This window comes from Ciona robusta, chromosome 3 (assembly GCF_009617815.1).
Source record: "Ciona robusta chromosome 3, ASM961781v2".
Lineage (NCBI taxonomy): Eukaryota > Metazoa > Chordata > Ascidiacea > Phlebobranchia > Cionidae > Ciona > Ciona robusta.
Window position 1 is genome coordinate 7462382 of NC_143237.1, and position 22056 is coordinate 7484437.

General features: G+C 35.8%; 3 protein-coding genes across 4 annotated transcripts; 2 read left to right on the forward strand and 1 right to left on the reverse strand.

Moving 5' to 3' along the window:
- LOC149738752 (uncharacterized) lies at positions 1–7413 on the reverse strand. Of its 2 annotated transcripts, XM_089874390.1 has the most exons (13): positions 7239–7413; positions 6905–6984; positions 6475–6579; positions 6040–6144; positions 5331–5490; positions 4844–4981; positions 4197–4377; positions 3684–3794; positions 3441–3505; positions 2034–2075; positions 1401–1468; positions 1213–1275; positions 1–857 (listed from the first exon to the last, which is right to left on the reverse strand). In XM_089874390.1, the coding sequence occupies exons 2-12, from the start codon at positions 6944–6946 to the stop codon at positions 1231–1233; spliced, it is 1062 nt and encodes a 353-aa protein (XP_089730516.1). In that variant the 5' UTR covers positions 6947–6984; positions 7239–7413; the 3' UTR covers positions 1–857; positions 1213–1230. The 2 variants fall into 2 exon arrangements, with proteins under 2 accessions (XP_089730516.1, XP_089730517.1); XM_089874391.1 differs by lacking the exon at positions 7239–7413 and having other exon boundaries at positions 4197–4374; positions 6905–7229.
- Positions 7414–8908: 1495 nt separating this feature from the next.
- Positions 8909–11553, forward strand: LOC149738753 (YTH domain-containing protein 1-like). Its single transcript, XM_089874363.1, has one exon. It carries the CDS (start codon positions 9092–9094, stop codon positions 10964–10966), a length of 1875 nt encoding a protein of 624 aa, XP_089730489.1. The 5' UTR covers positions 8909–9091; the 3' UTR covers positions 10967–11553.
- Positions 11554–13287: 1734 nt separating this feature from the next.
- LOC149738754 (uncharacterized) lies at positions 13288–21604 on the forward strand. Its single transcript, XM_089874337.1, has 12 exons — positions 13288–14726; positions 16114–16275; positions 17127–17349; positions 17706–17863; positions 18165–18432; positions 18648–18766; positions 18952–19075; positions 19339–19473; positions 19533–19793; positions 19972–20650; positions 20934–21083; positions 21351–21604. The coding sequence occupies exons 1-12, from the start codon at positions 14342–14344 to the stop codon at positions 21426–21428; spliced, it is 2742 nt and encodes a 913-aa protein (XP_089730463.1). The 5' UTR covers positions 13288–14341; the 3' UTR covers positions 21429–21604.
- The last annotated feature ends 452 nt before the right edge of the window (positions 21605–22056 follow it).

Below are 22056 nucleotides of genomic sequence, written 5' to 3' on the forward strand. Positions count from 1 at the left end.
TTTGCAGATGAAACGCTTTAGTTAGTTACAAAAAATAAAATGTTACAAAGAAACAAACAGCGACAAAACGCCGACCTTCAAAGAAGTTGAAACTTACACTGCAGGATTAACATCGTATAAAACATTATAAAATTTGCTTTCAATAAAAAAGGATTTGGGCACATCTGTTTGGTGGGTAAAAAAACAAATTTTAGTGCAAAAGTAGGAAAGACTTGGTTAAAAAATTTTTAAAAAAAGAATACTTTATGCTATTGGTCCTATTTTTAATTTTTGTGTTTTTTTAAATGTATTACCCTCAAAATGTATTGTCAACAGGCTAGAATGTTCAACTTTAAAATAGCAGAACATTAAAATATGTAATTAATAATGTATGTAAAAGGTTGAAAACTTTGTGAATTTGTGATATAAAAATTAACTTAAGCTAATAAAAGTTTTATAAAACAGCTTTAATAAAAAGGCATGCTGGAAAACATATTATATGCTTTGGTACAATGGAAACGCAGAACTTATTCCGACATTTCATGTAGAAAAAAGTAACTTTTTTGGGTAAACTGTTAAAAACACATAACTGGTCAATTAGGGTAATAGCCTTTAGAGCATGTCAAATACCACTTGTTTGTCCTTAAGATGAATAGTTTGACTTTAAAAGGTTCTAACCCCGTCAGTGAGGTTGACAATCAATGTTTTAAATAGTTTTCTTGCTTTGGTCATATTTTCCACGCTGGTTGACAAACCAGCAGTGTAGGAATGGTGTGATTGTTTTGGAACAATCCAGAAGACAGTGTCTTATTATGATTCAGCTTCAGCAGTGTTCATATAATCTCATTGCACATTTGGACTTCACTCGCTCAAATTATCTAGAATTTTAAAAACAATTTTTTTTTACGAAAAAAAAGAAAGAACTTTACGAAAAACTTTTTGGAGTTGGGTGTAATAAATTTACAAATTTATAATTAAACACTGCCTCTGTGGTAGTAAAATAAATCTGTAGCAAATGTCACTCACCCATTATGATTGGATATTATGTGACAAAGTACTGAAAACTATTTAAAAAGGAAAATAAATAGCCAGGCTGAATCAGAATACTGACAGCAAAAGCTTATAAAAAGTTAGAAGATAAAAAAACTATTGAATGTTTATGCTATTTTTCTTAATGCTATACTAAACTTGAATGACTATGTGTACTTACACCACAGATAAAATATCACTCACCTTAATGTCATGAGAGGTTTAAATGTTAACTTTTGCTTCTCCATTTAAAGGTTGGGATAAATTCTGCAAAGAAAATATAAGTCTTTAACATGCTTTATTGGAAGTGTAATTGCAATTGGACAACTGGCAAATTGTTAAAAAGGCCAAAAAAATTAAAAGTAAAAATAAGCAGATATTGTATATCTCACCTCAGACTCGTATGTGGAGTAAGGTTTGGTTATTGAGTTGGTTTCAAAAGACTCCACATGAAACATATCTATAATATAAACATGTTATTTACTTTTGACCTTGTTTCTAGTATAGCTTGTAAGCTTGCTTATGTTCACTTTGGTCTATATCAAATATTAGAGACACAAGTTCATGTATATGCTCACTAAAGAACAATCGAAAGGACGTCTTCATATACACCAGACACATATGGTGTACTCATACAAATACACCTCATGTTTGCTGTTGGGTTATAACTACATTTTTTTGGCGTTTTTTTATACATCAGAAACAAGTTGTGTATTCATACACATCATGCTTACGATCAGGTTATAACTGCGTGGGTGTCCTCTTATACACCAGACATGCATGGTGTATTTGTACGCCTTATGCTTACTTTTAAGTTATAACATAGGTGTCATCTTATGCACCAGATACACCGTGTATTCACACAACTCATCCGCATTTTTTTCCTTTTATACACCTAGAGAACAGACACAGGGACAGATATAACATGTTCCCATTATCCTACACCACCTAACAACCACCCATTCTTCATAACTTAACAAAGTGAAAGTAAGCTTAGAGGTAGACAATACAAACATATCACCCACCATCTGCTCTGTTTGAAGGTAATCCATCAATCTGGTGGAATTCTAAGAAAGTAAATACAAGTTTAATGTGATGAGATCTTAAGAACTTATTTACATTACCACCCTGCAGTAATACAGAGCAGTTGGAAGACACACAAGACACAATTGCCAAATTTTGTGTAAAAAAATGGACTACAGTCACTACAATGCATAATACTTTAAGATAGGATAGGAATATAGGATGACACCATTGAACATTTTCCGGGGTATATAATGATGCTGATTTGGTGTTAATTAGAATTAAAGTAAAATAAAAACAACAACAAAAACAGTTTTTTTTACCTTAAAGTACAACACACAAATAAATTAAAAAGTGTATTCCCATTATATACAATAAGTGGATTCATGTTTGTTTAACTGAACAATTTTTTTTAACGAAAAACGTGCTAAACTGTTGGCTTGTTAAAACTTAACTGTTGGAATAGAAAGGTAATAATATTTATTGAGATAAGCTTTAACCTTGAAGATTTCAAACTACATGACACAGCTTTAAGGTTTAACGACATCAGCCAAACCAAATAGCAGTAAAAGTTAAATGCACAAGTCAATATTTTCGACCAATGAGAGGGCAGGGAATTTTAAACTTTTTGTGAGCAAACAAAGAAATCTTAAACGGAATCATAAAATTTAAATTCAACCAATCACAGCACTTCATTTGGTATTTAAAAGCCTCAAGACATTGTGATGTCATAGACAACAATTCAACTTGAAGTTTTTATCATGTTGTGAATTACTCGACAAAATTAACAGACTTCGGTGTATTTACACAACATGACACAATTACAGAGCAAATTCCAAACCCATGACTCATTAAACATAGCACTTGTGCAAACACCTAGGGACTGATAACTCATTAGTCTGATGGCAATTTCACTTTAAGATCAATGATGGATTTTTGTTAACAATCAAAGTGTTATTCAACTAATATTACTTCTATATCTTATACACTCCTATAAATAATGTTCTTAAAGATTAAAACAATAATTAAGTACTTTGTAATTTTTATATGATGCTCAAATAACAACCTTTACCACTTGAACAAGTTAAATTATGATATATCTAATTAATGGAAAACTAACCCAAAACCCATAACATGTTAAAGTAAGGGGGAGAAAAACCTATTATGTATAATATTATATTGGCAGTGATAGGTATTAAAGCAACACTTTTAAGGATTAATTTACCCAGCGTTACCTATGAACATGATGAACATATATAATGTTTATAATCACCCGCAAAGTAACATACTTGGTAACTCATAAGCTGGCACACAAAGTGTATGAAACAAAACACCCATGTTATAACAACTATCATTTTCAGGCCACGCGAGGATAAGGTAAGTTACATTCATTCATTCATAATATTTACCATGTCCAAGGTTTGCTTCGAAGTCTCTTCCTGGTTGATGGATTGACACTTCCGTTCTTAAGCATCTGTATTTAACAATTGTATTAATGTAAACCAGAAAATTAACATCACAAAAATGTTAAACAGATAACAGAATTTATACTTTGAACAACCACAATACAAAAAATAGATCGCAGTATCTGTAGCTTTAAAAAAACAAACTAAATTCATATCAAGTTTTAAATGACAGCAATAAAACCTTACCTTGCAGTTTCTTGAAACTCCCGAGTCGGCATATTGGAATAATCATTGGGTTCGCAAAATAAAGCTGTTGATTGACAGCTATATGCTGTTGAATGAACTCCTGTGTTCGGGCTGAAGTAATAGATAAAGGTCAATCAATGAATTTCTTTATAAAATATGTAGTCGACTGCCATTTTAAGACACAGAATAGTTTTTATTAAAATGCCATTTTTGTATTTTGAAGAAATAATATTTTTAATATCATTTGGAAATGGCAAATACCTAATTTAATGGAAATTTATAAACTTAAACAATATAGTTTTGATTGCACATAAAAAAGGTATAACCTATTCCCGCATATTTTATATTTTTATGATTTTCGGTTAAAACTGTTACATAAGTTTCGCTGAACACCCAAATTGAGTTACGAGTTTAAAAGTCTTAAGATTTAAAATCGATAAACGGGAGTCGTGTTTTTAAGCACAAACGGTCGTTTTGAAGCACACTCGAAACAACACAAGTGCTTTAACTTACGATGGTTCATTCATTCGAGGGCTGTTGACTTGAGAACGAGGTTTCTCTGCAAAAATATCCTGCGAGTCAGGCGTCGTGAGAGGAGTTTGGGAGGAACTTGTGATAGTATCGTGGCTGCATCTTCCAGTCAACATCCGGATGAGACCGGATCCGATTCGAGTTGTGTTGCTCTCGGCATCTTCTGTTGTGTATTTTGTTTATCAAATTGCTTTAGGGGCATGTCAATAGTTTTTTTTTTTATATGGATAAAAGTGGTGGTGGTGCCTTTAGATCACATTTTACCGATAAGATTCGTTATGTTTTGTTGATATACCCCTTTAAGTATTAATCAATGGAAATGTGCAAAAACATTGTCTTGTAATCTTTAAACTGATATTGAAATACAAATTGCTTGGGCAATAATAAATGAAACTACAGACAACTGTAAAAAAGTTATAACCATAAAAGTCATTCAACAACAGTAAAAGAGAACAAGCAATAAATTGCAAAAAAATACGATAAGGAATACAGACTCTTAGTAATAACAGATTGGCCAAAAAACAACACACACACATTTTCAAAGTCAAAACCATAACTTGCAATACGCCTGAAAGAGAACAACAAAAAAGCAGCAAATAAACAAGCTTAGACCAAAACACACAAAATACCGTTTGGTTTTGTAGCTCGATTATTACGACCTCTGATGTACAAGACACAAACAATTAGAGTCAGAATGAAGAACAGAATAGCAATCACTCCAATGACAATGATACCAGTGTTCATCCAACCATTTTCTTTATTCAAACCTGGGATAAGACACAATATAATCAAGAACTTGTGTTGCTGGTAACATAATGCTACTGTATTTATGTTTTCATAAGCAAAAAATGGATGGATAATTAAAAATTAAAATGCATTATGCCACCAGGAGTGTTTTTTGGGTCCCGAACCCCCTTTTTCTCGATGCACTATTGATAAAATATATCAGGTCTTTAAAGGTGAATAAATTTTATTAAACCATACTGAATGTTGCCTTCAAAATTTAATGCAACTTCAAAGCTGATATTAAAAAATCATAAATTATGATTGAAGGTATATTGGATTTGTCTTGTTAGAAAAAAATCAGCCAATAAGAAGTTTAAAATTCATAATTACATTCTGGTTCTTTCGAGTTTGGTTTGCAAGTGTGACATTCATCATCAAAATCTCCATCTGATTTTAATGGTCGGAAGAAGTGGGTGTAACATGAACCACATCTTGCATTGCTTGTGCTGGTGCATACTTGTGCTGTGGATCTGTTCCATATTCTGCATGGCTAAAAGAGGAGGTCAAATAATTTTAAATATAATGATAGGAAGTGGCACAGTCGGAGTTCTTTTAAAAACATGTTTTCACCATATCAATTGTGAAAATATAGGATTATATTTTATATATATATATATATATATATATTTTTTTTTTAAATTGTATTTTACATGACATTTTTTTATGACTTGTTTTATTTTTTGTGGCAGCTACAAGAAAATATTAACACACCAGATAGCTAAATAAATGACATACTTAGTACTAAATCAACTTAAACAAACTCTTAAAACAGTTATTTATTGATAAGTTACAGTTTCCTTTTTATTTCCTCTTTAAATGAACTTAAAACTTTAGTGTTAACAAATAAACAACAAAACAAGTTGTTTAAACAAAGCTTTTTAAATTTAATCGACAACTACGACTATTTAAACACATAAAATAAAAACATCCAAAATTTAAATCATGTTCTAACATGACACAAAACAGTTTAAATGCAAGTACTTAAACAAGTACAGTAAATAAAGTAATTTGTGATTAAACTGGTAACATTTTCACTTACATGGCATGTTACACACAGTTTGTAATCAGTAGCGATTGAAAAGGTTCCAGAGTCACAAGCAACACATTTGTAGTCAATGTCCTTTGAACCATACCCGCAGTGGTACTGTAGATAGCAAAAGAATTAACCCACACATAAATATAACTGAGGTCCTAACACAGCCGCAATTTTAGAGCCACAACAATATGATTATGGAATTTGAAAATTCCATATTGCATGCCATATAATGTAAAGTAGATGTATATGTACACTACACATTCAATTAACAGAACCTAAATATTTTTCATCAAAAAAATTTACAAAATGAATCGATCAAACATGCAATGTGCTCTGTTTGTCAAATTTCCTTACTCAAAACTGCAAACGTACATTGCCCTTTTAAACAGGAAACAAATATGTAACAACCCATAAAACTTTGTATGTCGAACCCAATACCTTTCCTGGTTGATATCCAGGTGGGCACATCTCACATTGTTGACAATTTCCCATCTTATCTACATATTCGTGTTCACCAACACATTCTTCATCTCCATAAGCGATCTGTTGAAATATATACGTGGTACTTTCACTATGGTAGAAGTTAGGAGTGTGTATTGGTTGTAAGGCACAGAATAATTGTTGCCAAAAGTATTTTGTAACCTCCGTTGTAATTTATTAACCAGTTTACATGGGCACAAAAAGCAAATTAAAGCAGTAAAGATATTGTTGTACAATTTTTTTAACATTTCGATTTATTTAGACTTAGCCCACTAAAGTTACAATTTATACGGTAGGTCACCAATTTATTAATACTGAATACACTCAGTAGGATATTGAAAAAAAACACACAGCAGTAAAATATATAAAAAGGAATTTAATATCGTACATGAAAGATGGAAATCAATAAAACACAGATTGAGAAGTTCATTATTATTTCTTTTTAAATATTCACTCAGTGTCCTTCAACTGCAATAAAACACAAACGTTTATTGACTAAGTAACATTTTAAAAGAGTTGAATGTCTCCAGGGTGGTCCCTCTATATTGCTTGGTGTGTACAGAGTGTTTTCTGATGATGTTACTGTTTGTTTTAACAAGCTAATGTTTTCAACACGGCCCTTCAGTTTAATTGTAATGCCAATTTTCACACGTAATCTACAAATTGATAACCCAGAACTTAAGACGCATATATAATTAACATATTTGTACTAATATATTAACCTACGTATAACCGATAGGCGTCTTAAGGTAACTCTTTTGCTTGAATTAAATATCACAGACTGTCTACGTGGTTTCTGTATACACGCTCGGCGTTAAAAGACGTCTGGATAAAACACTTATCTGTAAAAAATGGCTTAACATTCAATTTTAACGCTTTGTTATCTACTTTAACGATGTTTTTCCATACCGGCTGCTATCACAAACACGTGCAGACTGTAGGAGTGAAGGCGGGCACTACACAAACAGGTTTTATCAACTCCCGTTTGAAAAGTGCATAGGTAAACACGTTGAGTTTAGGCATGTCTAGAGCATGTCTGGACTTGCCCGTGGTTTACTTGATCAGCTGATTTAAAATCGTTATCCTTCGGCGCTTTTGGCACGCATGATTTCACTCACGTGCAAATACATTGATAAATAATAATCATAAATTCCAGATCAAACTGAGCAATTGTGTAATTGTTGCTTTGACTTTAGTAATCAGTGTAATACGAAGATTCGAATAAAAAACTAGTTTCCAGGTATGGCAGAATCATTTGACATAGATAAAAAGCGATAATAAACAGTAACTTGATTTAGGGTTGGAATTATATAAGTGTGGTTATTGATCATAATTCAAAGCAGTACGACAGAAGTCGTGATTTTGTTTGCCGTTCGTGTGTGTGCAAACAAATGTACGATCGAAGGAGTGAGAAACAGGGAAGTCAGCATGCACAGTGCCTTTTGTGTCCAACCACAAAGAGGAAGACCATCCGCTAGAGGGAAGTCGTTTTCTTCTACATTATGATGATTGATACCTAACCGATAAAAAAAAGTTTCGTTTACAGATTCAAGAATAACTTTAATGGATAGCATGTTATCGCAGGCTAAACGTTGTTCGGCTATTGGGCTATATACTGCAAACATATGAGTTTTACGAGGCACACCAAGGTAGGAAACACATTTTCACGTAATCTATGATGGTAAATACTTTAAAGAATTGTAGGTATTTATTATGATGTGTTATAAAATCACCAAATAAACCAGCGATTGTTGCAACAAAATTACATCACGAAACTTATCGCAGCATGGCTTCCTTTTTTCAGCGGGAAACTTTTGCAAAATATGATTTCAATGTTTTCGATCAGACGGAATTTGGGGATGATAAATATGACGTTATTTAAAACTGTTTGAAATAGTTGCTCATTAAAAAGCAAATTAAACATCATTAAAACAGTATTATGTTTGTTTATTCGATAAATCACAAAAAATGTTATTTACCTTTGGCTTTTGGCTCCCATGTGTTCCGTGTATTCACTATTCCGAAAACTGCGGAACTTTATTTTGGCAACACTGAAGACAATTCTGAGACACGATGAATTCGCTTTGCAGTGTATTGTATAGGAAGTTTTGTTGAATAAAATAAGTAATTGAAAGCAGATTAAAGTATGTTTTATTGATTTAAATCAAACATATAAAATTAAATTATTTTGGGGGTATAGTAAGCCAGGTTTTGTTTTAATATTTTCGATCTTTTTCGTCATAATTTCTCATGAAAAATTGGCGGAAACGTGATTATTTTATAACAGTTACTTGTGCTCTGTTTATTAAACGGTTTTATACATTATGTTATTGCCCATTTTATGTAAAAAGTGAGAATATATTAATATTAGCCTATATAAATTTTGGTCAAATGAAAGAATAATCCATGACATTGTCCTGTTTTTTTTTGATCAACCATAGCCTGTAAATTATATTTGCAGGTTCAAAAATATTGCTGTCATAACACTGTTACATATTTAAATATCAATGTTACACTGTTACAAACACCATCACCCACGTTTTGTTTGCTAAACTGTGGATTACTGCCGTGTGAAATGGCTCGAAGGAGATCAAAACGACTTTCCTCTGCTGCCCAGGTCTCCCCTTCAAAACGCTCCAAGCAAGAATCAGCTGGGTCCGAAGAAGTTCCTGTTAAATTGGAAAATGAAAGTGTTCCCGTGGAGGACACTTCTGATAAAGGGGAGGAGGTGGCAGATGATGTTGGTTATGAGGATGGAGAGGTTCCTGGTGAAATCAAGAATGATGTGGTTGAAGAAGAGGAAGAAGAAGATGGTGAAATACTCGAAGAAGATGAAATGTTAGAAGAAGATTTACTTGAAGAGGACCAAGAAGAAGATGAAGAAAATGTTTTGGAGGAAGGGGAGCAGGAAGGGAGTGAAGAGTTGGTTGAGATGGAAGAAAGAAGTGATGAAGTTGATGCTACTCAAGATGAAGTGGAGAGAAGTCTTGCTGCTGAAGAGCAGGAGAACGAATACGATCTTGATGTGGAAGATAATCATGATAAGAATGATGTAACGGTAGAATTCGATACAAGAAGTGAAGCGAGCTCGGATCGCAACGATGATGCAGGGAAGCTTTCCGATGCTGAAGTTGATGGGGAGGTGAGAATGAGAGCAATATCTCCGATCGTGTTTGATCGGGAAGACTCTTCATCTGAAGAAGAGGAAGAAGAAAATGATGATCAAATATCCCCCCCAGGAGAATCAGATGTTCTGATTCCAAAAAAAGAAATTGTTCTTCCTCCAGCTGAAATCCGGGTTGAGAGGCGAGAGAGACACGCAAAGATGTTGAAATATTTATTTAGAGAAGCCCACTTCTACTTGATTAAAAGTAACAACCATGAAAATGTTGCTCTTGCAAAAGCAAGAGGTGTGTGGTCCACTCCTCCCAGTAATGAGGCCAAGTTAAACAGGTCTTTTCGGGAGGCCAGAAATGTCATATTAATTTACTCTGTGCGTGAAAGTGGTGCGTTTCAGGGGTTTGCTAGACTTGCAACTGAAGCCAAGCACAATTTATCGCCAATTGATTGGGTTTTACCTGCAGGTTTAAGCGCCAAGGCTCTTGGCGGTGTATTTAAAATAGATTGGCTGTGCAAAAGAGAGCTTTCATTTGCTAAAACGACTGATATTTATAACACCTTCAATGGAAACAAACCAGTGAAAATTGGCCGCGACGGACAAGAAGTTGAACCAAATGCGGGCAAGGTTTTGTGCCTCGAATTTCCACACGATGACAAAGTAGATCTAGAAACAATCATCCAACGTGTCCGAAAACAACAGAAAGCCGATGGTGGGCCACCCAAGTTCCGACCCCCCCAGGCACCCGATGATGCTGGTTCCATGCGTGGCAGAATTCGTGAGCGACCTGGTTATAAATCATATCGAGATCCAAATCGAACGCGGACAAGAACAGAGCCTCGCTTAGACTTCAAGAACCAACGAGGAAGAACAGATCGACCAAGGAATGATTACAACCCACGAAGAACAATGTCAAACGGTTCATACAATCATGCAATTCCCTCGAACCATCGCGGGCCACCAGTTTTATTTTCCGAAGCGTTTCCACCACTATATGCCCAACCCAACTTCGCGTACTACCCCGACCCATTTAACAACCTTCACGCGTCCGGGCAGCCTTCATCCGCTGTCGTAAGTAGTGGGAAGTACAGTCAGTCCAGCAGGACCTCCCGCTCGTCACGTAACTACGATGATTCATCCACACCTTCGCGTATATACGACTCCCGCTCGCACGCAGCTGCATGCGACGATTTCGTGCGGCGAGTTGCAGGTGGCAAGATATCATCCACTGTAACGACAGCAAGCAGAAGTTCTCGGTCGAGCAGTTCCTACGGCCGCTCCAGCAGTCGGCAGAGCGAAAGGAGGTCCGAGAAACGTTACAGTAGACGTTGAAGTGCGTGGTTTGAAATTCGACACCCACCCAAGAACGAAGCGATGAAACTTCGCGAGCGATAGCGGTTACACTCACTGCCTTGCGTAACAGTATAGACTGTGCTATACATTCACGGCCATTTATGATCGTGAAACGTTTTTATATATTGTGGTTGAAGTTGCGTGTCTGTATATAGTTGTTTCCCGCAAATTGGACGTATCCACGAAACCATTTAATTTTGTAAATATAACTCAACCAGATTTTAAATCGTGACGTCGGACAAAGTTCTATTTCAACATTTAATTGGGTTCTGTTTTGATTAAAATTTTGTTTTCTCGTCCAGTTTTGTTTCTGCCATGATTTCAAAATACACCTACACGTAATTTTCAAAAACATAGAATGCGTGGTGAGGCAAACAACAAATAACCACGCCGCTAAACGGCAGTAGTGAGCCACCTCCGATACTGTCTTTTATCATCGCATCACTTATTTACTAACTCGCCTCGCCAACCCACATTCACAAAACTGGTGTCCTTTTGCCAATGAACTACCCCGCGGTTGTTTTTATTCCGTGTAGATTACTTTGGACATTACATTAGCCAAACAGCGTTGGGCCAATTGTTGCGATGAATCCTGAAAATCGCTTGAAACTTTTGCTATTAGAAAACTTAAGCGTTAGGTATTATATAACCATATGCATAAATGGTCATCCTGAAACAACACGAAATAGGTAAACCACAGTCGACAGCCATAGTTCTGCTATGTTAAAACATTGATCTACATTATTACATTCCTTCTGTTAAGCTTAAATGTGTTCAGGATTGGCATTTCATCGTAGTTTGAACATTTTATATCCCAATGGCGTAGCACCTGCGCCGCTTAACAACTACGCACATGTTTAACATTACACGAAATGAATACGGTATTAAGCACAACAGGCGAGCATAGCTGATCTCTAGAGGTAGAATTTCTATGCAGCAGATTTAATAATAAATCTTTGACGTCAGTGCGGGTAACCTCACATTACAAGACGGATATAACTTAACTATGCTGATTACAGTACAGCTATAAAAGCTGCAATCTCCCATAAGATATAGATACTGCTTTTGTCTTAGCATAGGTTAGACCCAATGTATAGTAAGCAGGCCTACATACAGTGAATACGCTGTTTCGTTTATTGCTATAAGCTTTCGTAATGAGGAGATTTATTGAAAGATATAAATGTATCTATGGACGTCTAGGGCTGTTGTAATCATTCGCTTAAATAGCAAAGCACGTGTTGCGCCATCTGCACGAAGATGCCAACTGGTTTATGTATACCGCAGTTAGGAAGAACTCAGCACAGTCTATTATCTTAATTAAATAAGGAGAACCAAATATACAGTGTTAACGATTTAATAATTTAACCATCCACACTGTTCTTAAGTTCAAGGCGAATCTCTTGGGTTCACAAGAGGTCATTTCAATAACTTATAGTGAGTGGGGGTAAGATGGTACATGTTTTCTTTCTTTTTATCGTCCCATTTGGTAATAAACTAAGAATATGTTTGCAGAATTATAGCAGAGTGGGGGGAGATATGACACTTTTTTATCGAGTTTGGTATTAAACGAAGACCATTCAAAGAATTATAGGGCTATATCCTCACAACTCCCATAAACCATTGTTAATTCTTTCCTCACCCTACTAATAAACCGTATACCAACGACCCTGAAAGAGCACTGCAACAAGTTTTTAAAAAACACGATTAGAAAAAAAAAACAGAACAAGATGTAACGTAACAGTTTAGTATGTTTAGAAACTGTAAGTGTATATAAATTAACGTGTTCGACTAACGCTCGGAGAAATAAAGTTTGACTGAAAAAGTATAAAAATCTGCGCTATACGCTATACAGCGTTTTTTTAAATGCTTCTATATAGATGATCGTTTATAAAACTCATGGTGTTATAGGTGTGTTAGAGCATGTTAATTATGTTTTGCACACTGCAAAGTAAATGCATCGACATCCGTTGCCAATTAGTGCATTAATTAATAATCCGTCAGTATCGAACGTTCAATGCGGACGTATTGCAAATATAAAGGTAAAACAATTTTCGATATCGTTAATAACGACGTTGTATTCCCAGATCCATTTGGCAGTGTTGATGTAATGTTGATTCTTTTGCCACGGGGCCTGGGCTGTTAGGTTAGGCAACTGATTGACGCTTTGACGTCATTTATATCGTCACCCTGGCATGCAGTTGTTGCGGAGTAGATCGATAAGACAGACTGCGTCTACTCCGCATTTACAGCTGGTAGTTTGGTAGTAGCGGTTTGTAGGTAGGTCAGTAAAACGACCGAGGTGTGTAGACTGGACTACGATGTAACGTTTGTCACAATTTTGTTAAGCGTTTCAAAACAAAAGTGCAGAGTTGTTTTATCCTAAAATAACATGGAGAATTAGTACCGTTTTAAAATGAATAGGTTTTGGAAGCAGTGAATGCACAGTGTGTCTCTTATCGTACATGCCCTGTTCTTTATAACAGCGGCAATCGGATAAGGAATGAGTGGTGAACTAAAATAGACGAGGCAGAGAAACCATCAGGTTGACGAGCAGAATCCCAAGGGTATACGGACTCTCTTTAGCTTAATTTAAACTAAACGAAAGGAAGGTCTAATTAAACAAAAGTTAAAGGTAGATAAGGTAATATGTATGGCGCGTATCACTCCATTTAGCAACACCGAATGTGTTTTCACGCAATAAGTAATAATTTCAATTGTATGACAGATCTGGACTGTAAAGGATCAAAGTAACGACTGGCATGCAAGCCTGTTGATACCTTGTAATGTGACGTACGTAGTTAATAATATCGAACCCAAGGGGTTAACGGCGCAATCGTATTCTGTTAAGCTGTTTAATAAGCTGCCCTGTTACAGGCAAGTGGCAAATGATAGAGTGTGAGATACGAAAATCATGAATACTTAATATCGGTATTGACAGGCGTGTTAGTTATTAGGTTGGCCAATTGGCGTACTTACTCAAATTGTAAATTTTAATGTGTTTAGGTTTGTTTTGCAACATATAGTATAAGGTGGGTCATCTTTGTTTATTCATTTGGTAGTAAACAACGAAAATTTACAAAACAATATAACTGTGATATAACCCTTTGACTCCGAAAGAGCGTAATTGTTAAACACGATCAGGAATTACGAGATTTAGGTGCTAACGATATCCCATCTTACCCCACAGTACTGTATGTATTTTTTCTATTGGTGTATGTATTTTTTCTATTGGTGGATAACTGTATTTTTGCATGTATTTTTTGTATATTCTAGAGGTATTTCTGGATATGTAAGCGCTGATATGTTGTGTGCGTGGTTTCGAGTTATTGCCACGACACAGCTGCTGAGGTAACAATGTCTCACAGCGGTGGACGATTTGATTTTGACGACGGTGGTACCTACTGTGGTGGGTGGGAAGGTGGGAAGGCTCACGGTCAAGGTATCTGTACTGGGCCCAAAGGACAGGGCGAATATGCGGGGTCGTGGAACCATGGCTTTGAAGTGCTTGGCGTTTATACGTGGCCGAGCGGAAACACGTACGAAGGCAACTGGTCCATGGGGAAGCGGCATAACCTCGGCGTTGAGACGAAGGGAAAGTGGCAATATGCAGGAGAATGGACGCACGGGTTCAAAGGGCGGTATGGTGTACGTTGCTGCACGACTGGACGAGCCAAATATGAAGGGACTTGGAATAATGGCTTGCAGGATGGCTATGGTACAGAAACCTATGCTGACGGAGGTGAGTTATAATTTGAGTGCGCTTTGATACAAATCTTGTTCAATGGGGTGTAGACTACTGACTGATGGCTTTTACTGCTGGGCAAAAGTCCCTCAAATATAGCATAGCCTGCGATAACATTCTTACTATATGTAGTTTAATTCACAAGGTCGAATTGTCCTTTTTGCTGTTTGCAGTGTGACTTTTATGTAATTGGTAGAATTTGGTAAAACTACATCAACACCCGAAAGTTATCCGAACTTTTGAACCTATATAGCTATGTTGCAATGCCGACATAGACAGGGTGTAGATTAGGAAAGCGGCCTACGTCATACCTAATATTGTACTTGTACATAAACGACCTCATGCAGATGTCAATCCTTTTCTCGATTGATGGTCCCATTGTGTTCTTATACTGCGGATTATCTTTTTATACCTTTTAGCAGAATGCGAGTTGAGATATTCGATTTTAGATTTTATATAAATAATTTACATAAGCACATTAAATGATTTTGAACGCATTAGCTTGTTAGTAATATGAATTGAAAGCATGGTATCCGATACTAAATATTGTTAGCGCTTGAATAAAACAGCGAGAATTATAAACCCGAAAATTGCGCTGTAACGCTTAAATTATTTTGCATTGCATTTTATAGTTGGTATAAAGTAAAAGGGAGTGCTCTGTCCCCTCGTATATGGGATAGTACATCGCAAAATCGTTGCAGTTTTTGCAGAACATAATAATGGGTACATTTATATATAGTAGGGTGGGGGAAGACGGGACCGTTTAGCACATAATATCAAGTATTCTGATCGTATTTTAAACAATTAACAACGGTCTATGAAAGTTGTGGTATAGTAGGGTGGGGGAAGATGGGACACATTTTTATTCTATTTTCTCATCTCATTTGGTAGTAAACAAAGAACATATAAAGAATTATAAAACTGTATCCTCACGACTCCTATGAACCGTTGTTAGTTGTTAAAAACACGATTAGGATATTTATATATTATGTACTAAAGGTGTCCCGTCTTCCCCCACCCTACTATAATACGGTTTTATAATTTTTTAATGTTCTCTGTTTACTACCCAATGAGACGAGAAAATAGAATGATAAGTTGTCCCATCTTCCCCCACCCTACTATACGGATCTTCGGATGATGGTCCATCTCATATTTATAACACGAGTGTCTTATTACGGACCATAGGCTGTGGTTTCATACACCTTGTATATGACCAGTCACTAAACACATAACCTTGGCAATCCATTAGTGGCCATTTGGTTGGAGCAATTATACTCAAATGTTTTGGCGAATGAGGCATTGAAAAGAAAAAAAACACTAATTGAATGGATAAATGAATCAATAATTTTATTTTGTCTTTGATATTCATGTTTTATTTTAACAGGGACATACCACGGACAATGGGTTGGGGGTATGCGGCAAGGGTCCGGTGTTCGACAAAGCATGCCTTATGGAATGGCCACAGTGTCGAAGAACTCACTCCGTACCTCTATGACCTCATTAAGAAGTGAACACAGCAACTGGACAGCTCCGAACAGCGACATAAGTAAGCAGACATCATGTCTCCTTAGTGTGCTTTGATCTTATATCCGATGTACCGGCTGCTGCGTACATTCACATACGTCTATACCTACACGTTGTTTAATGCGAGGCTGATCTTTAAAGTAGCAATGCCAAGCTTTTTCTATTGCGGGCTACATGGATGGTTAAGCTTTATGTTAATTAATAATCGAACACGGGTTACCACGTATGCAAGTTTGTATTTAATGTGTTGTTGTTTTCATGTTTTTTTTGTAGTATGGTTGACAGTTTAGCAAACCAAGAAGGAAGGGTTAGAGCAAGTTTCTGTTAAGCGCCCTGCTCTAATAGTCTAAGACAAATATGCCCACATCCGTAGCGGCATCGAGCCTCGAACCCGCGGCAAGAGGCAGCGCGCTAACTACTTTTTCACGGCGCCGACGACAATTCGAAAGTTTAAACTGCGTTGTTGTAAATTAGAAGACACGCCATAAATATTGCGTTAATCATAAAAAAAAGTATGTCCGATGGTCAAAAGAACAAAATGTTATATCTTCTGCGCGTTAGTTGCAAGCAGAGCTGCGTTTTAATTTCAAGATGTGAACTTATGTGAACAAAAGGTGTATTTCATATTTTACAGCGGCTTAACACACCATAGATCTAGTACTTTGGCGTGCCAAGGTTGTGTATTAAAAAACATTGCAAAAAAATGTTTTACATATTTACATAAGTATAAAGAACAAATCAAGGTTCAGAAATTACTTGCAGGCCAAGGGTTTACTAATATAGACAAAACTTAATATTGTCTTCCTTATGGTGAAACCATAGAGATAAGTATTTAGTGTTGTTTATCCTGATCATCTTTTTATTCTTCCTCAGGTTCCGATGCTCCTGTTGGATCAAGAGGAGGCTTTGTCCTCACTCGACAAGCTCCTCCAATGCCACCATCCGCACAACTGAAGAAGAAGAGGTTTTTTAAAGGAAGCACGAGCAGTTTAAGATCCTCCATAATGTCTGGGTTGAAAATGCGTTCAAAGTCGAGCACTTCTATATCAAGTGGAACAAGCAGGGCATCAGTTAGGAGTAATAAGTCTTACAGAAGGTATGATCAATTTTTTAGTTTCCTTACTACCAAAGAATCTGTGCCAGTTCTGATTATAGACGATACCTTTAAGAAGTTGGGCGATCAAGAAGCTAACATCATTTTTTTACAAGCACCAAATTTCCCATTGAAAGTCATTGCCTTAACATTGCTTTTAAACCAACTTTAGAGAATGTCCTGTTGCTAAATCAAGTGAACACTTAATATTTAGTATCATTCCCATCAAAAAATGTACCTTTATAGTATTTTCCGCCACAATATATACGGATGCTACGAGGTAATGTAGTAATTTGTAATGTAGTAATAACTGGAACACAGTTTAGCCTGCACTCTTTAAACTAAAAAAGTCAATGCAGTGTAATGACAACTGACACCCTGGGAAGCAATGCAAGTGACTACTCCATGTACACCGCTGATGTTGATGAGCGATCCCAACTTGCCCCAATAGAAGATGACATTGACATGAACACATCAGAAGCTTATTATGGGGAATGGAAGAATGATAGTAGGACAGGTTTGTTTGGCACTAGCCAGTTTTCAAACTGTTTGGTATTCAGTCATAGTATATTGGTTCTCTGAATTAGAATTGAGACATTGGGGTGTTTGTAACTGTAATTTAGGTTTGAGTATAGAGTGCTTCTAATTATTTTTACAACGTAAGATGAAACATAAGAGCCAGAATATCACTTTTCAGTGTAAGGCGTTAAGGAAACGAAATAGTAAGTATTTAATTTCTCTCATGTCTTTATTGCAGTGAAGTTTTCTATTTTGAAGAATTCTTTTAATATTTTCAAACTAAAAATTTTTTTTATTAGGAAGTGGTGTTTGTGAACGAACTGACGGTTTTATGTACGAGGGTGAGTGGGACGCCAACCAGAGACATGGATATGGTTGTACCACCTTTCCCGATGGCACAACAGAAGAAGGGAAGTATCGCTACAATGTTATCATCAGTCCTGCGCGGAAAAAGAATCTTCTTCCGATTAAAGCAAACAAGATCAAAACCAAAGTTCAGCAAGCTGTTGAAAAAGCTAGAAAAGCAAAGGAAACAGCAAAACAGAAAGCAGATATTGTTGTGTCAAGGTTTGTGCTTAAAAACATTAAAATACTTTGGTAGAATTCAAACTTATTTGTTTATTTATATTTACAGGTTCCGAACTTTGGACCAAATTCAAAATATAAATTGCAAAATTAGACTTCATTACAAAAACACCAAATAATTAGAAAAATATCTAGAATGTTTGAACACTTTTACATAACAAACAAGAACAGTGTAATTTACACTCAAATGTTTACAGAACTGCTCACAGCATTGCGAAATCCAACCAAGCTGAAGGTGTTGCACATAATGCGAAGGAAGAAGCAAAAATAGCTCGCTGTGTCTCACGTGATTTGGCTCCGGACTTTGTCCAACCAGGTAACCTAACAAGGGTGAATTTTTTAATGTGTGCCGATTTAACAATCGCTATGTATCTCGTGCAAACTGCCAATTTTATGTTTTAAAAATTTTGCTACTGATAGATAAAAGTTTTTTTCTGCTTGACACAAATTGTCTCAAATAATTTTTCTAGTATAATATTTCAATATATTTCTATCCTACAGGTGTAGAATACATGAAAGTAAAAGGAGAAGATCCATTTAAAGACATGGAGAATGCTGATTCCCTTTATATGGGTGAGAGTGAACGATCTGATGTTGCTGGACCTGAAAGTTACCACCAATTCAGGTCGGAATTTACTATTTTCTTAAAAACTATACAGTATTATTTGGTCCTATTAGCTTATTGGATAAATTGATTGCCTCCAAATTGTATGATAGACACAAAGATCAAAACATAAAAGATTAGTGAAATCCAATGTTTAATTGCACTTATTCATTTACAAAACCAGTTGTTATAACAGGGATTTGAAAAATTGGTGACACATAGCAATTGTCTTTATCATTTTAAAAATAAATAGTTTCTCATTATAATAAATATTTTTATCACAGTGATAAGAAAAACAACGGTTTGATGGTTTCACCGGTTGCTAGTCGCTCTGGAAGTATTGACGCAAATGCAATGAATATTCTGGAAGCAAACAAACAAACCTTGCAAAACCATATGAACAATTCAACCAAAGAAAAGTAATTATATAATATAAAAATATCCCAAAGTATTTAATTTTAATCAACCTGTTTTCTAGGCTGAACTTAGTTAACCCCAACACACAGAAAGCTTTAGAAAGATCCATTAAGGAAGTTGCCGTAAAACGTGAAGAGGTACCAAAGATGCAATACCTCTCTCCCGACAGTGCAATGAATGCAATGTACGAACCACCACACTCAAAGGAGGCAAACCACACTGCTGAGAATAAAAGCATTGCTCCTTCTGATACACACACAAGGATTCCACGATCTGCAAGCTCTGAGAAAATGGCAAGAACACCAAAACACAGTTTCTTCAAGTAATGTATTTGATTTTTAGCATGATGTTTTAAGCCAGGGTGAAAATTGTTTATGCAGTAACTTCAATTTCAACATCTATGAATTATATTTATAAATTTGGCAAAACAAAAAATCTAGGCTGCTTGTATGGTAATTTTGTCAAAACTGCAAGATTTTAACATTTAAGCTACCCTATAGGTCTCTAAAAAAGCGTCCCAAAAAATCTGCCTCTATCGATATCAAAGACACTGTTGAAAGTCCTCCTAAAATTGAAGTAGAAGAACAAACAGAACAACCATCACAGCCAAGTGCAGAAGAAAAACGAAAACAATGGACGAAAGCATATTCTGTACCAGATCGTGCAATGAACGGTCGAATAGAAGTTGATTCTTTTGATTATCAAACTCATCAGACTGAGTATCTGACTGGTTACGAGTCAGAAATGACGCATACAAAAAGAGAACCAAGGCAGTATGACTACATGGAGCCTAACGAGTATGAACAAGCTGAAGAATACATTAACCCTGTGTCAAGTAGTGCTCAAGAAAGTGGGATTTATTCCTACCAAGAAAATCATGAAAATGATAGAAATCATTCTCGAGGTTACTCTGGGTCAATGACCCACAGTAGAGGTTATTCAAGTTCAAATGATAGAGGTTATCAAGATACTTATCCAAGAGGCGATAACCAACTTAGCCCTGCACAAACTAATTCACTAAGAATGACAGCACTTCGACCGAGTGAAAAGAAAAATGCTTGGGTTGAAGCACCCGCACCAGTGACACCGGCATTCGCAAATTACCTGCCACCGTCTGGCGCTGCTGCTCCTGGTGAAAACCATAAAAACAGAAGTAATCACAATAATCCAATGCATGATGTAAGTTGTGTTTCAGTTAGACAAATGGTTTTTTAAATTGTATTACATGTTTGATATGAAAGGATTGTCTATGGGTTTGAAAATTCCTGGTATTGTACATGTGTACAGTTCTTTTTGTGCATTTAAATGTACATGTGCCTGAAAAAATTTATAAGGAAACTCTTACCTGACTGTAAAAAATTTAAAAATCTTATAAAAATTAATGAAACCAACAAACCACATACAACAATGTATGGACATCCATATCTTCTGAGTTTTTAACAAAACTGAAATCATTTTACAGGAACATTCATATGATGATGACATAAATGATGTTTATGCCGTTGATAACTCAAGATCTGCTCTCCCAAGTACACTAAGAAAAAGGAACAATAGAGATGTTGAAGTAAAAGTGGAAACCATTCAACAATCAAATAACGGCGAAAGTGAAACGGTATTATGAATGAATTAATGAATGTAACTGAATGTGAATGTGTAATATATCTGCTGTTATATGTACATTATAATCTAAGGTATGACTTGCGAAAGCAAGCACAACAATGTATGATGCCACCATGTACAGTGTAATATAAAAGGGTATAGAGGAATACTGTTGTGCCACATAGAGCAGTGGTTATAGCGTCTGATGTCCAAATTGTCAAGAAAAAAACACCCTACAAAGACAAACATAATTATAACAAATTATTTATTTTTGTTACAGACAAAGACGTATATGATTATCCTTGTAGTGCTTCTTAATGTCGGTTTTCTTGCTTTGTTCGCCCAGTTCCTTACGTGAGGCCTGAACCACGCACCCTTGGTGTATAATCTACACCAGCAGCTGTTGCTATATTGCTTACATTGTGTCTACTGACAAAGTATTGCGTGTTCTATAACAAGCTTTTACAGATGTGTACATTTTTGTGCGTATCATAACTAATATTGAATGTTTTCTGATAAACGGTAATTAAGATCGTTGTGGTTGAAATGACAAAGGCATGGGACAAAACTGTACAGTAGGGTGGGGTAAGATGGGGCACCTTTAGAACAGTATATCCAAATATCCTGATCGCGTTTTAAACATTCAACAACAGTTATGGGAGTCGTGAGGATACGGTTTTACAATTCTAAAAAAGTTCTTTGTTTACAACCGAGAAAATAGATTAAACAGGTGTCCCATCTCCCCCCACTCTACTATGTATAACAAGGTATAACTTCATTTATGTGAATGCTGAGACTATACACACTACACTACAGTTTACTACTGCATACCAAAGTAACTACATTACTTGGGTTATCATGAGCATGATTTAACCGAGTAGAAAATATAATAGCTAACATTTTGATTGTATGGTTTCCAATATAGTACTGTTGAGTAAGGTGGGACACACTCAGCACATAATATCTAAATATCCTGATCGTGTTTT

Coding starts and splice junctions, on each gene's coding strand:
- LOC149738754 (XM_089874337.1), top strand. CDS start 14,342: ATGTCTCACAGCGGTGGACGATTTGATTTTGACGACGGTGGTACCTAC. Junction 14,727..16,113: donor AGAAACCTATGCTGACGGAG/GTGAGTTATAAT, acceptor TTATTTTAACAG/GGACATACCACGGACAATGG. Junction 17,864..18,164: donor GAAGAATGATAGTAGGACAG/GTTTGTTTGGCA, acceptor TTTTTTTATTAG/GAAGTGGTGTTTGTGAACGA.
- LOC149738753 (XM_089874363.1), top strand. CDS start 9,092: ATGGCTCGAAGGAGATCAAAACGACTTTCCTCTGCTGCCCAGGTCTCC.
- LOC149738752 (XM_089874390.1), bottom strand. CDS start 6,946: ATGAACTTCTCAATCTGTGTTTTATTGATTTCCATCTTTCAT. Junction 6,145..6,474: donor CTGGATATCAACCAGGAAAG/GTATTGGGTTCG, acceptor TGCTATCTACAG/TACCACTGCGGGTATGGTTC. Junction 2,076..3,440: donor CGAAGCAAACCTTGGACATG/GTAAATATTATG, acceptor TTACTTTCTTAG/AATTCCACCAGATTGATGGA.